The sequence below is a fragment of the Eptatretus burgeri genome, chromosome 9, assembly GCF_056783735.1.
Source record: "Eptatretus burgeri isolate ZD-2024b chromosome 9, Ebu_testis_v1, whole genome shotgun sequence".
Lineage (NCBI taxonomy): Eukaryota > Metazoa > Chordata > Myxini > Myxiniformes > Myxinidae > Eptatretus > Eptatretus burgeri.
The window spans coordinates 20,584,957-20,601,347 of NC_140969.1; the positions used below are offsets into that span (position 1 = coordinate 20,584,957).

A 16,391-nucleotide genomic window follows, 5' to 3' on the forward strand; every position below is an offset into this window, starting at 1 on the left:
TACATGAGCTCCAAGATGATTGAACCGAATCGAATGAAACTTTACATGCTTAGAGACCATAATGAGTACTACAACTTTTCTCATTTGCATAATGACCTATCTCGATTAGTTCAGGGGTCAAAGGTCAAATAAGTGCATTTTTTTGGTCAAAATGTCTATTCAATCTCCCTACCGGCAAAACAGCTCAACCGATCCAAACAAATTTTTGCACGTGAATACTCCCCGATGAGTAGTACAAGTTTGCTCATTTGCATAATGACCTATCTCCACTAGGTCAGCGGTCAAAGGTCAATAAGTGCATTTTTAGGACAGATGCATAGGCACTATGTGCCTAGCACTAAGTGCGTCATTACCTGCCAGGTAATCTGAGCTCTTGCAGAGCGAAACGGCACATCCTGTGGCTAGGAATCCTTTCATATGTTATTTCACAATATTGCGCATTAGTAAGTAGATCTTCGACTGCGATTGTGATTGGATGATCATACAAACACCGTTTCTCGACACCTACGATTGTCGGAGTACTAACAGTCCTGCTCGGCGACCCATCGCCACCTACCGGCTTGTCTGTCTGTTTGTTTGTCAAGATATCGCAAAACGTTATGGACATATTCAAACGAAACTTGGTGGACAGGTTGGGTGTGTGACGAGGATGAATTGATTCCATTTTGGTGAAGATCCGAATCCGGATCCGGCTATGACAATTTTGAAGTGATTCTTCACCATTGAGATGTGGGGCCAAAAACGATATACAGTAAAACACAATATCTCAAAAAATTATGGGCGGGTTGTCACTAAACTTGGTGGATGTTTTAGGTCGGTGAGAAGAACAAGGAGGTTTGATTTTGGTTCAGGTCCTGATCTAGATCCGGCCTGTCAGTGGATACAAAACATAAACTGTTCAGCCTGGTGATGGTTTGCTCTGTACCGAGTGCTGACCGAGTTATTCATGTCAACATTGCATAAAACATGGGGATGTCACATACATCTGAGAATGATGTGTATTGTGATTACATAGTCCCTCTTTGGAAGTTGATACTCTAGCCCCTCGATGTCCCCCACCCCCATCGCCTCATCCCTTTCATTCTTCTTGTATTTGGACTCACCCGATGCAGCCACTGGAAATGATGTGTATGTAATGAGAACGGATGTGAAAACCCGAACTCGATTGGATTGGGACCCACAATTCTTTCTGGAATTTTCACTGAAATCTGCATTTCTGTCTCTGCTTCGTTCATTGATCTACCTTTTCATTAAAGGACTTTCTGTGTCTGTTACCTCAAGTTAACATTTTAAATAGCAATTTTTAATGGACTTAAGGTATTCGGTAAACATGTTTGACTTTTGGAAGAGCAACTCGTGATGTTGTGCCGACCAGGTTGGCCACAAAACCCAATCGGGCTCTGCTCGGATCAGCTGCGTTCGATGATGAAGCGTTTCAACAAATAACTCTTTAAAAAAAAACAAAAAAACATCCAATTGTTTCCAGATATTTTTGCATGCGAGTCTAAAGGGCCACACGTGACTGCTAAAAATGCCATCAACAACTTCAGGGAGCGTAAAAGTCATGCAAAGTTACCTCGGGGATAAAAAAAAATTTGCATGCTTTTTTTTCTGGCCATGATTTTGTTTTTTCCAGATAATGGGTCTTCTGTTATTTGGATGTCCAGATAAAAGAGGTTCTACTGTATAATCAGTCATTAACACGTGTATACATGTATGAAAAATAGTTGTGTTGTAGCATTTACATGATGGATATACAAGGCGGTTGAAACATGTTGGCGGTTGAAACACGACTTCGATGTGTTTTCACATTGCTTTAGAATTATTAAAAGGTGGTAAAACAAAATTAAATGTCATCTTTCTTTAATTACTGTAGTGATTTTGAGGAAATGTTGCAATAAATTTTTTGATGAGCATGCAATCAATCCAATAAATTGTTCATAACATGTCTTATATCCTTTATATTCTCACTAATCCTCTGCCTCTCTTGCTTTCCTATCTTATCCACACCCCTGTAATTCTCTCACCATAATTCTGATTCACGACTTCCATACTTCATTTGAGAGAATTGTGCCCTTTGTCAATGTTTCAATCGGCTTTATTGTTGGCTTGTCTACTATCTTCTATACTCCATTGTTCTGCTCTTCCATAAGCCTTGATATCTACTTCTTTTTTTTTTTCAAGGACAAGAGGGCCAGCACGTGTTCTTCATTTCAATCCGTCCTGATATGTTTTTCACAATCTCTCTTTACCAACCACCTGCATTCCTTCTCCTCTCTTCTGTTAATGTTCCTTAGTATACTCTGTCTCATCTTTCCCATTTCTGAAGTATGTTGAGCAACACCTGCTTATCTGAGGTATTTTTCAGGGTTATAATTACTATTACTCTCACTTATGACATAATATACAGAATATGCAGATGTAAATTTTTGTATTTGCACAGAGAAAGCGACATAATATGCCTTCATTTATACAGGGTGAGCCACAAAAATGTACCTGATTAAATTTGTTTTAACATCTCCATAGATGGGAGTTTCTCGTAGCAGTGTCATGAGAAAGTTAAAAGTCTGATCTGAAGGGTTTTCCTTACAAAATTCAATTGATTGCAGCAGTTAACCTCAGATGACGAGCCATTAACATTATTATTTTTTTGTGTGATTCAGTAGGATTATTGATCAAGCAGGAACCAACAGACGACATTATATTCAGCAACGAATGTCATATTTACTTGAATGGTAAACAAACAGAATTGTCGGTTTTTGGGGCGTGGACACACCAGCCCACTTTGTTGAGTTACATCTCCTCTCTCCAAAAATGATACGGTGTGATCTCAGTTGTCATTGGATTTCTGGTCCATACTTTTTTGAAGATCAGGATACCGAGGAAGAGGTGGCTGTGAATACGGAACATTACGTGCACATGTTGTACACATATTTCTGGAGTCGTGTGAGATATGTTCCTCGTGCTTGGTTTCAACAGGATGAAGCAACTGCGCATACAGCTCGCTTGTCCATGCAGTGACTCAACACTCACGTTCCTGGAAGATTAATATCCCACCAATCTGGATTTCCTTAGCTTCCAAGATGTCCTGGCCTCTCACCTTTCGATTTAGTTCAGGGAAATGTTTTTAAAGAGAACCCAATGAACATTCCTGAACTCAAAGATGCTGTAACGAGGGTTAGTTCCAGGGTGTTACATGAAACACACCAGTCTATGTAGTCAGAAACTATTCCATACGTACCTGTAAATGTGCATAACTTAGAGGAGGACATTTCGAACAATTGTTTTAGTCAAACTAAACTTTATGAGTTCCTTTATGTATTATATAAATTATAGGATCTTGCATTAAAAAAAAAACAGATTTAGGAAGCAATTAAAACCGGGTACATTTTTGTGACGAACCATACATTTACAAAGTGGGGGGGGGGGGGGGAAGCAATATAAAAATAAAGAAATAAACGTTATGATGCTATCTGATATGATGATAAAGGGCAAAAAAACGTTATGATTATGAAAAATATGAAAGGTAGAGATGTACAAAATAAAACTTGTTGAAATGCCAGAAAACACACGATGAACTTGGAAAATTAAGCAAACATTGTATTTGCCAGAAACTTAATCAAAATTAATAGAACGTTTCTTGCTGGGAAGGATTTGAAATGCTTTTAAAAAATGAGCAAACACTTTATATACGAGAATGCTAAAACAAGGGGAAAGCTGGATTTTATGGTGTTGCACTTGAACAGGAGAAACATTGTATTGGTACCACACCCGCAATGACAGTAGCCAGGGTCTGCCGGGGACCATATGGGCATCGACCTTTGCCAGACTCGAAGTGGACCAGACTAGGAGGACCAGTCACTGCCTGCAAGACATGTCATGGTCTGTCACACATTCCACATTAACAATATTTTACAATATATTCTGCAGACCTCCCACTCGTCTGACACAACCATTTGTGGAAAAGGCTTGTGGTTTGCACAGCTGTAAGTTTATACTTTGTAAGAACGATCAACTTCAAGCTGAGAAAAACAATTTTGTAGACGAGGCCTGCTTTTTGGGTTGTCTTAACCGTAACAATGACTGTCAGGCAGAGATAGCATTTCTTCAGAAGGGAATAAAGCGTATCGCTTATTGTGTTTCAAGTCACACAACTTCGAGGTCACAATCCGTGGATTCATACAAACACAAGTTCAGTCTCATAGAGGAATTCATTTTACTTGTGCGCATTATGCTCTTTTACACACCCAAACTCGAAGTTGATCAAACTGCTTCCATCAGGTTTTGGAGTCAGAAATATCTCTGCCATTTCCATCGAAGAGGGTAAATATGAGCTTGCAGAATGACATGCCGTTTAAATCTGCCGGTGTACGAATAAATAATAATTGTTTGCCCTGCATTTTCATATCAGGATCGGTATACTCTGTAATGTGTAATGTAACCTACCCGTGTTGTTATCCTGGTGTCCAGGAAGGCACATGTGGGATCGTAAGCTCCAGTACCACAGACATACATATGCGTTGTGTTGATTGTTTCTACAACCCTGACAAAGTTGGCGCACTCCGTCTGTCACACACACACACATACTCCAGCTCAAACACACCATATAATATAGTATGAACTTCCATATTGCTCTAAATCTATCATTAGAGAAAGACAGTCTGTACATCACTTGCTATTTTATTACCTACGCCACCGAAGGTGGACGGAGGTTATGTATTCACACTTGTATGTCTGCTTGTTTGTCAGTTGGTGAGCAGGATACATCAAAAAGTTGTGGACAGGTTGGGTGTGTGACAAGGATGAATCAATTCGATTTCGGTGAAGATCCAGATGCAGATCCGAGAATTCTTCACCATTGAGAGATCGGGGCCAAAAATTATATATAGCGTGATATTTTTTTAAAGTTGTGGAGGGATTATAACAAATCTATGTGGATGAGTTTAGTAGTTGCAAGAACAAGCCGATTCGATTTTGGTTAATGTCCGGATGCAGATTCGGCCTATCCGTGGGCTACAAAACGCAAACTGGTCAACCTGGTGGAGGTATTCGCTCTACCGAGTGCCGTTCTAGTTTTTTCTGTCTTCCAAAAGAAGGAAGAGTTAAAGACAAGTTTGACGAAGGATAATGCCGATTTAGCTGCAAGAACACTTGATTAATAAAACCTCAAGGTAACTTAGTGATTGAAATTTATATCCCTTTGCATAATTGTGCGAGGATTGGGAAAGGTAAAATTGCATACACCTGCCCAACAACGGATTTCAGTTTCAGATCATATTCTGTCATGGTTTCAACCAAGACTGGACAAATCAAAGTTGAGTATGCAACTTCTGGGTTGTTGGGTTGCCATTACCAAAAAATTGTGATCAGTGCTACTATTTCAGAAGTAACGGAATTTCAGAAGTTAAAAAGTGAGTAATAGCATTACATGAATTAAATTTATGAAAGGAGAATGGAACACCCAACTTCCTCCCCCCCCACCCCCCAATTAAATGTATGATTTCAATCTGTACATCGTCACCTCTTATCTCAAATTGTTGCCATGATCAACAAACATAAGTGATGTGTTTTGTAGCGTTACTTTGCATGATTATGTGGGCTTGATGAAGATAAATGCCTTTTGCATTTCCTTGTGTCATGTTTGTTCTTGTGCACTTACTTTTGCATCCTTGCCAGCCAACACGCAATGCTCAAACTGTTTGTGCGAAGGATGCCACGGCAACTGCAATACATATACACAGCATTTAAATCGGTAATGATTTGGTATTGTTTCGGATGAAGTCTCCAAAAAATGTCAGTTAAATCACAGATTTAAACTCATTTAACAGATAAACGTTCAAAGTCTAGCCTCGATGTCTTATGAGCATACAAATGATAAATGGATAACAAAAAAAACCCACAATGTTGGCACAGAATTTATCTTAACTTGTGGCTATTCCTTTTATTTATCACAATATCAATGATGAGACAACTTTGTTTCGAAGAATCACCCGAATGTGCAACCATCTGTTCCACCATATCATGTTGGAAGATTGGATGCAAGATCAGTGCATATATAGAGATTAAATATCTTTCTGCATTCCATTTATATTCAGGGCTATGGTGAATGGGCAGGCATACCTAGGGTTGTCGCTCAAATACTTGCTGTTAACTGGAAATGTCACTACTATTTATCGTGAGGGCTGTAACCCAACTCAGGTGAATTCTACAAGCTGATAAAATACATGGAATTCCTTCAAAGGTGTCTCTCAGGTTTCATCAAAACGATGTTTTCCAAAACATGACACTTCGAGTATGTCTTGGTATGCAGTTGACTCTTGCTAATTTCAATCTGACAATTTGATTATGGGGTCCTACCTAGACCGTTCTTCGTCAATTCCAAGAGACCTTTTGTAAGTTGGAGTTATTGCTTCGACTGTATTCCATCTTTCCTGTTGTACTGAATTGTGCATTATTTGGCTGTATGACAATGAAAACCCTTGTTCATTCACTGAGAAAATGTTGTGGTCTAATCTTCCAGGAACTTACAAAAATGATGCACATAGCAAAACGAAATTGAACAAAACAAAATGGAACTTATAGATTTATTTATCTGCAAAATATTATGACGATGGACTTAGTTGGAGATCGAGCCATTGTCGAGGATGGAAATCGATCTATAGACATCTCCACAGACAATTTAGGAGGCCGGTACAAAACGTTCTTGTCTATTGACTCAGACAATGATGGAGACCTGCACTAAAATTACTTCCTGCCTATTGACCAATATTTGACTTGCAGCTTCTCTACTTTCAGCAAATCCCATGAGTACCTCTGCTCACCGAAGGTGAAGGAGGTTATGTTTTTACCCCATCTGTCTGTTTGTTACTTGCAAAATCTAATATTTTAAAAGTATTGTTAGGAATTCGCGCCCACCGGCATGCAATCGACCGCGTTTCCCTAATAGCAGCCGTGTCGCCCACCGGACGGACAATTCAGTCGTGACCTTCCGGAACAATGCCGCAACCCTGTTACGGGTGGGTCTTCAACCCCACCACGGCCTAGCCAATTTTCTACCCACGCAAAATAGGGTCAATCGCCGAATATCGATATACCTAAGTACCTGCGCAGGTAGCCTACCAGGAGACCGTACCTTGGCACAGGTCGGCTTGGACATGAACCGCTCAAGCGGTCCGTTCCGTTCTGCAGTGATAACCCAGCGGGTATTATCGCCCGACCTCGCCGGATCCGATTCTATCGAACGGGTATTTAACAACCCAACTATTATTCCGCAATGCAAGATGGCATTTCAATGGGGAGAAAGGATGACGCAACGAACGGGGTACATTTAACCAAGCACATTTATTTTACACAGCACGTATACCAGAAAAAGCAATGAAAAACACTTATACAGTAAAACAATCATGCACAGGATGGGGACAAAGACACGAGCAAGGTGAAAGCACTACGACCGTCTATCAGCAATTATCTAGTCACTTAACAGTTTTTAGTTACAGGACACGGCGCCACCAACATTCATTCAAAAGAAAGGAAAAGGCCACCCTCAAAGACGAGGGCGCCAGACAGGGTCCGTAGACCTTTATGGCGTGGAGCCTGGATGACGGAACAGGCCCCACGAGAGAGGGTTGTGGTTTGGTTTGTGGAGAAGGGGATCGGCAGTTGGCATAGCGGGGAAGGTGGTTAGGTGATTGGCGTAATTGTGGTTGGCGTTGTGAAGGTGGTTTTGGTGGTTCAAATGTGGTTGGTCCAAAATAACGATAGTAAAGAAAAACTATCTCAAAGATCACAGCCCTGTGCACACAAATAATTCCCTTTAAACAACGGTGGGGAAATCTAACTGAACACGGACTTAGCGATATAACTGAACGAAGGACCTTTATGGTGTTCTGCGAACTTCCACAGCCGTAACAGTTTTTTGGTTAGTTGATATTGTTATTCTGTCTGTCTGTCTGTTTATCATCTACAGGTCACAATTCTAAACTGATCGTCATGAAACTTTACTAAGTTGTAAAGGTAGTCTCAACTGAGAAGCCAATTGATTATGAAGTCAAAGGTCATCTTGAGGTTAAATTTCTAAAATCGTCATTTTTCATCTGATTGACTTGAAATTTGAACAACATTTGCATATTGCATCACTTATTTGGGGAACCAACTATTTTTGAGATCAAGAGGTTAAAGGTCAACTCAAGGTCAAACTTCTAAAATCATCCATTTTATCTGAAAAATTGTCAGTTTTCATCCGATTGACTTAGTAATTAAACAGAAATTGCACATTGCATTACTGAATTGGGAAAACAACTATTTTTGAGATGAAAAGGTCAAAGGTCAACTCAAGGTAAAACTAAAATAATCAATTTTCATCCGATTGACCTGAGCTTTGATTAAGATTGTCAATTTTAATCTTCATGAAATGGACAATTTGATGTATCTATGGCAACCTTTTGAGAGGGGTATGGGTTTTGCAAGTATCGTGCTCTGCATGACATCTTTTTCTTGTTTGTTTGTTTGTTTGCTTGTGTACAGGATATCTCAAAAAGTTGTGGATCCGGATGAAATTTTGTGAACAGGTTTGGAGTGTGACAAGGCCAAATGATTAGATTTTGGTGAAGATCCGGATCCGGATCCAGCTACAAGAATTTTTAAAGTGATTCTTCACCATTGAGACACAGGGCCAAAAACGATTTATAGCACGATATCTCAAAAGTTGGGGACGGATTCGGATAAAACTTGGTGGACACGTTGTTTGTTTGGCAAAGACAAATTCTTTCGATTTTGGTGAAGATCTGAATCCGAATCTGGATACGAGACTTATTTAACTTTTAAAGTGATTCTTCACCATTGAGAGACAGGACCAAAAACGATATATTACTGTAGAGCATGATATTTCAAAAATGTATTGGGCCCAATATGTTCTCATGGATCAGGCATTATGTGGTGGCGGTATTTGCTCTACTGAGTGCTCTTCTAGTTTATTTACTTTTTATACCCAAAATATTACACCAACAGTCCCAACTAGTGGCCTCAGAAGGGCCTCCTGGAATCGCGTGCTCGGTGCAGCTCCTGTTGTTAACTGGCAAAAAAGGGACCGAACATTATGCGCCAGATGATGAGGCAGCTTGCCAGGGCACTACTTCCAGTAAACTAGCCGTAAACTGCTGGTTTCCAGCAGTAAACTGAACCCTAACTTCCCAGGGCACTTCAAAGCCATGCGGAATAAAATAAAAATCAAATGCCTCATTACGTGTGGATTTCTTCTCACGTGACACATTCCATCAACTATTGTATCTTTCTAATTAATCTAATCCATGTCTTTCATTAACTCCATGTTGAAGTATTTATGAAGATAATTCTAATATAAATTCCTCATTTAGGGGTACGTTTATAGTTTATATTCTGAAGATTTTGAAATTGGAATCAATAAGTTTGCAGGTAGTGAAATTTCGGTGAAGCAGGAAGTCAAAGATTCAAACTTGTCCTGCAGCCATGGCTGATGGCTATTCATTGATGAGTTGCCAAAATGTATCGTCTCATAATCTGCAGATCAAAATATCCAACAATGATGGATTCGTATCATCTTTTGGCAAAATAATCAACAACTTGGAGTATTTGTACCTGAAGCTTCACCTTTACCTACATCCTTTGATTATTCAACATTTTTGGAGACAAAATTGAAGTTGACGACCATTTTAAAATACACCTATGTCTTTGTGCATATGTATATCATTCCTACCATGAGAAGTCTGGCTATAGCAGAACAGAAGTGAAATCACAGGATAGGTGTGGTCAGACCTTTACTGGCTTTCGGTTGATGTTGTTCGGATTAAGGAGGAAGATCGAGTCTCGAGCACCTGCGATGAGCCACCCTCCCTCCTCATCCACCACCAGGCGCTCTATGGTGGTGGCATCGGCCACTGCCACCAATGGCACAGCACCACCTGCCTTCAGCAGCTCTGGGGTCCAAACGGCACATGGCAGGGATGCACTCCAGCAGGTTAGGAAACTCCTCGGAGATTAAATGAAAGTCAAAAAAGGTTTTTTTTTTAACCTCATCCTAATCAAGATTCAATCCAACTTTCCTACCTCATCCTAATCTAGTAGTCATTTTTGGTATAATAATAATATTATATTTTGGTATAATCAATAATAATATTTGGTATAATCAATAATAATAATAATAAATAAAGCTAAAATGTTGGGCAGGATCCTAAAATACAGCCTGAGTTCTCTTCAACAATGAATTTTTTTCTCTCTCTCATTATTACTTCATGTATTGCTGTTCTGTTTGTAATTACCAAGTGAGAACGAACCATCCAATTATTGCATATGCAGAGTGGGAGCGGGCGAAATAGAGAAAAGGAAGTGAAGGGAGAAGGATGGGCACAGGGGAGCTGGGGAAGAGAGAGAGAAGAGAAGAGGAGATGAGAGAGCAGTGATCTGTTTAAGATGGACTTTAAGTGCTGGGCTGACCAGTACTACCTATTGTAGCCAGACAGTAGCCATCCTGTAACTCTCTTGAACACCAAATTAACTTTTATATACAAGGAACTCTGACACAGGAGGAGGCCATTTGGCCAATCATGCCTGCACTCGATCAACAGCACGAGCATATTGTGACAGCATAGCTTAACGGAAATCTCATATTTTATTATTTCAGCCCTTTCTGACCTTTGTCACTCAGAACTAGGCTTTCATGTTCAGTAGAGCTGAAAATGTTTGTCTTCATTTTATCATCATCAACGTTTTTATTATTTATTTATTTTTGTAGATCATACATTATACAATCCTGGTGTTACTAATACTTGAAACTGATGTGTGTTTTGGCAAAAAAAACATTTTCTCGCAAATAAATACTAATGTATTTTGATGGATAATTTTATCAATTAAAAACAACAACTAGAGAGCATGTCCAAATGCAAAGCTTGTCCACGTTTGCTTTGCTTTCAAACTAAATGGCGAAACGACAGTTAAAAAAAAAAATGGACATTTTATTAATTTTTTGTTCTCCATATTCTCATAATAAAGGTTTGTTGAAGATTTGATGACAAAAGCTCAATTAGTAAAAATGTTATGGCCTGTCCAGACGCCACAAAGCTCAATGGTAAATCAATAAAACATGGAGTGATACAAAAAAATGGGACACCTCACACTTGACGTGCTGTGGTGGGGCCAATAACGGATATTCATAATCACGATGACGCTTCCCTTTCACATGTTGACCCAACTTTAGATTATTTTCTCCATATTCTCACAATAAAGGTTTGTTGAAAATTTGATGACAAAAGCTCAAATCATAAAAAAGTTATGGCCTGGACAGACACAGGCACACATACACACACACACGATTGTTGAAAATTTGATGACAAAAGCTCAAATCATAAAAAAGTTATGGCCTGGACAGACACAGGCACACACACACACACACACGATTGCGACTTCCCCCCCCCCTCTCCCCTTTCCCTTGTGCAGCGGTAGACATGGGAGGAGGGGTGGATGGGCTATTGATACTTACACATGGAAGGCACTGAACTGAAAACTGTATATTGAGATAAGTGATGGAAGGTCTTGCCATTGCCTTTCACTCCTTGATTGGTACAGTTGATACTTGTGCAGGACAGTATTGGGTCATTTACAAACATTTATTGTGAAATCGTATAAAAATCTTTCTTAACAGATTTATTATAGAAGGTTCCATGACAAAGCAAAGGAGATTTCCATCATAATAATAACAACATGAGTTTCCTTACAAGGAACTTCAACACAGGAGACCATGAGGTCTATCAAAGCCTGCACTATTATTAGCAACCAATGGTTGTTTGTCTGTGCTCTATCCTTTTTAAATGTGAGTGCAAGCAAGGAAGCAGCACATACCATTTTTCAAGTCTTGGGTATGACTCTGCCAGGGTTCAAGTCTTTGGTATGATTCTGCCAGGGTTCAAACCACCAACCTCCCAGACTTAGAGCAGACACTCCAACCATTACACCAGTGTAGTTCCCCAAGATTTGTGGATGATGTTTCCATAATGCGTGATAATTGGAGTACCGGTACTTCTCTGGAAGTCTATTCATGTGATGGCTTTCTGGATAGTGTAATACTGCAGCTGTGCAAATTCCAATGGATAATGCTTTTTTCTGTAATTGAGAACTCCATTACCATCCTTGGTCCATTTGTCCATAATATTGAACATTTTTTTTAATTTATTTCAAATTACCTGCTATATCGTTGGCCAGAGAGCCGTCTGTTGCGAGCATGATTCAGGATACTAAATAAATAAACAGGACCGAAGAGCTTAAATTGATTTCAGTGGAAGAGGAAAGGAATATTAGGAGGTTATAAAAGTATGTTTGAGACAAAGGTGTACATGCAATTATACATGTTTGTGGCTTATCACAGCTGTCAAAGATTCCACCATTTTTGACGATTGCAGTGCAGTCTTAGAAATAGCATCCAATATGGTAGAAATCTGACACATTTTGTGCCACCAATACCCCTCCCCTCTCACCCCCCCCAATTCCATCCACCCACACTCCTACCCCACATTCTCTTTTCCCTCTCTTCTTACACCCTTTCCAAACTGTCTTGCCATTTCTCTCCCTTTTCTTAACTTACACCCCCATTACTTTTCTCCACTAATTGTCTCTTTTTTTTCTTCTTCTTCAATATAACCATCTCTCCCCCACCCCCTATTTTCTTACTTTACTTATGTAATATGTAGATGACCTCTGGTTAGTCTTTTGAATGTAAGAAGTGCTGAAAAAGGCAATACAAAAGAAAAGAAAGAAAATACAAATGATGGATTTGGAGTTCCCAATATCTCCTTTTAAAAGTTTTGTTTTGCATTGGTTTTAATATGTACTCACTTATGGTTCCTGCAGCCTGTGTTAAACTTTCCTTCTCTCCATTATATGAATAACCATGCCTCTTTAGGGAGATGCTTTGTATTCTTGACTTTTAGTAATTTTGGTGCATATATTGTTATTTTCCAGTTGACAGTTAGCAACTCGTGCTTACCTCTGTAGGAGAGTCGTAGACGAGGGACAGCCGGCCTTATACCCTGAGCCGTGCCCAACACCACCCAGGTGAACAGCCATTGCAGCAGCAGAAAGGCCATTTATGGCTCGTATCAGAAATTTTCCTGCAACACATTCATAATTGTAACTTCATTATTTATATTATAACCATTTCATCCAAGATGAAAATTGCAATGAAGTCGGACTTTATATTAGTAACTTAAAGAGTAGTATCAGATACTTGCCAGTAATTTAACTTAACTAATGGTGAAGTGAACAGTAGAATTACGATACATTACATTACTATGGTTCGTGTAGTACTTCAATTAATTGCAGTTGACTGTAGTAAGAATTGCCAGTAATCAATGATAATCAATGGAAGTTGTGTGGCTGTAGCTACTTCACCAATATTCACTCGTCAATTGGCCATGGCACTGACCAATTAGGTGAGCCCATTTTTCCCTTCACTCGTCGATTGGTCGTGACACTGACCAATTGTGTATGCCCACCATTTTTCCCTACACACATTGAATGGTCATGGCACTGATCAATTGCATGTGCCCATTTTTTCTCAGCATATCGTTCTTCGTGTTGTCGAGGGTTGGCCTCGATGGGAACTCTGGCCTGGAGACAAACCATTAAGAATGAAAATAATTAAATATGAAATATGATGAAATGTGCAATGAACATGTTTTTGTTCCCATTGGCATCATTTGTGTCAGCAAAGAAAAGTCATCCCAATAGATGTCACAAGAGTGTATTGCAAGCTTCATAATATGTGCTTGCATGAACTTTATGTTGTGATCAAAAAAATACATATTTCAAAAATGACAAAAACGACAAAGTACATTTCCAAGAATGTGCCGCAGAAGGTGCCCAGTGAAGGTGAGCCAAGAAGGATACGCTCGCACGGGTAGTGCCTGCTAGTTGAAATAAATTGAAGTAATGGAGAAGTAACTGCACAATTGCGATGGATTATGTCACCTATAGTAAAATGACCTGTATTTTAGTCACACTTTCGTGCTTAATACTTTGATATCCACTATGGTTGTAATTTAATTATTCCTGAAAATACACCACATGGCCAAAAGTATGTGGACACCCCTTCTGATTTGTGGATTCAGCTATTTCAGCCACACCCATTCCTGACAGGTATATAAAATCAAGCACACAGCCATGCAATCTCCATAGACAAATATTGGCAGTAGAATGGGCCGTACTGAAGAGCTCAGTGATTTCCAAAGTGGCACCGTCATAGGATGCCACCTTTCCAACAAGTGAGTGCGTCAAATTTCTGCCCTGCTAGAGCTGCCCCGGTCAACTGCAAGTGCTGTTATTGTGAAGTGGAAACGTCTAGGAGCAACAACAGCTCAGCCACGAAGTGGTAGGCCACACAAACTCATAGTGCCGGACCGTCGAGTGCTGAAGCGCGTAGCGTGGAAAAATCGTCCGTTGTCGGTTGCAAACACTCTGTAGCGAGTTCCAAACTGACTCTGGAAGCAACATCAGCACAAATACTGTTCGTCGAGAGCTTCATGAAATGGGTTTCCATTGCCGAGCAGCCCCACGCAATTTAAGATCACCATGCGCAATGCCAAGCGTCGGCTGGAGTGGTGTAAAGCTCACCACCATTGGACTCTGGAACAGTGGAAACGTGTTCTCTGGAGTGATGAATCGTGCTTCACCATCTGGCAGTCCGACGGATCGATCTGGGTTTGGCAGATGTCAGGAGAACGCTACCTGCCCGAATGCATAGTGCCAACTGTAAATTTGGTAGAGGAGGAGTAATGGTCTGGGGCTGTTTTTCATGGTTCGGGCTCGGCTCCTTATTTCCAGTGAAGGGAAATCATAATGCTGCACCATACAATGACATTCTAGATGATTCTGTGCTTCCAACTTTGTGGCAACATTTTGAGGAAGGCCCTTTCCTGTTTCAGCATGACAATTCCCCCGTGCACAAAATGAGGTCTATACAGAAATGGTTTGTCGAGATCGGTGTGGAAGAACCTGATTGGCCTGCACAGAGCCCTGACCTCAACCCCATCGAACACCTTTGGGATGAATTGGAATGGCAATTGCAAGCCAGAACTAATCACCCAATATCAGTGCCCGACCTCACTAATGCTCTTGTGGCTGAATGGAAGCAAATCCCTGCAGCAATGTTCCAACATCTCGTGGAAAGCCTTCCCAGAAGAGTGGAGGCTGTAATAGCAGCAAAGGGGATCAACTCCATGTTAATGGCCTTGATTTTGGAATGAGATGCTGGATGAGCAGGTGTCCACATACTTTTGGTCATGTGGTGTATAACATTTACAAAACGAGAGTAGGAGGGGGTGCGGAGGAGGGCATGATCACAAGGTCCATGATCAATCAGCAATATAAAACAAAAAGATAATTGTTCAGTTAAGAAGTTTAAAGTTGTAAATTAATAATGTATTAAAATGGTATTTAAGGTTTTGATTTAAAAAAAATTGTCTACAAAGTCTGGACTCATGGAAGAGTGAGATGACAGAGTGTTAAGTCGGCAACATACGAACAGTGGGGCACAGATGGACACAGCAAACATGGAATGAGCAAGGAGAGAGAGAGAGAGAGAGAGAGAGAGAGAGAGAGAGAGAGAGAGAGAGAGAGAGAGAGAGAGAGAGAGAGAGAGAGAGAGAGAGAGAGAGAATGGATGGGAGGAAACACAGTGACCTACAATTTTAACAGGGAGGATAAAGATGGTGGTGCAGCTAGTGCTTGCTTGAAGTCATGAAGGGAAGAGAGCGATTTGACTATCTCTAGGATTGAGAGAAAAGAGGATCAAAAGAATGGAGGTGGAGTACAAGCCTGGATTTTGGGAGCTTCACCTTGAGGGGATTACTGGAAGAATGGATTCTGAAGAAGGTGTTCTGAAGGGGTTGAGAAGGACCAGAAGAGTTAGACTGGAGGAGAGGTTGTTAAAAAAAAAAAAACAGAGAGGTCATTGGCCTGATTGTGATTAAAGCAACAGACCTTGTGTTGAGCTTTCGATCTCGTGGGAGATGCCAATAATGTTGAGAGATTTTGATTCCATAGAAACCAGGAGAGACAGATGTGATGACTGGGGTGGCAGCCCAAAGGTGAGAGCAGTACTCCATTGAGCTATGGACTAAAGCCTTGTAGGCTGTGAGAAGTTCTGATTTTTCAAGAAATGACTTAGAACGACAGAGGATACCAGTCCTTGACTGGCTCTAGAGGTTATCTTTGATATTTGGCCAGACCAGGAGAGGTCATGGCTAATAGTAAGGCCGAGTAGTCTTCTAGTGGGCTGAGCATAGAAATGGGTGGGTTCGTTTGATGGTCCTTCCAGCGTAACAGAGTAAAATTGTGAGATTGGCCAGGATTGATACACATGTTCCATG

General features: G+C 40.4%; 1 protein-coding gene across 2 annotated transcripts in view; it reads right to left on the reverse strand.

The window, feature by feature from the left end:
• The window catches only part of LOC147019666 (semaphorin-3D-like), a 137,838-nt gene that overhangs the window by 103,435 nt on the left and 18,012 nt on the right, over positions 1-16,391 (reverse strand). For both annotated transcript variants that reach the window (XM_085894269.1, XM_085894270.1), the window contains exons 2-6: positions 13,010-13,133; positions 9,790-9,950; positions 5,660-5,722; positions 4,447-4,566; positions 3,772-3,865 (exon numbers count right to left, since the gene is read on the reverse strand). In XM_085894269.1, the coding sequence (XP_085750395.1) occupies positions 3,772-3,865; positions 4,447-4,566; positions 5,660-5,722; positions 9,790-9,950; positions 13,010-13,109 (538 nt within the window). In that variant the 5' untranslated portion in view covers positions 13,110-13,133. The remainder of the gene's footprint in view (positions 1-3,771; positions 3,866-4,446; positions 4,567-5,659; positions 5,723-9,789; positions 9,951-13,009; positions 13,134-16,391) is intronic.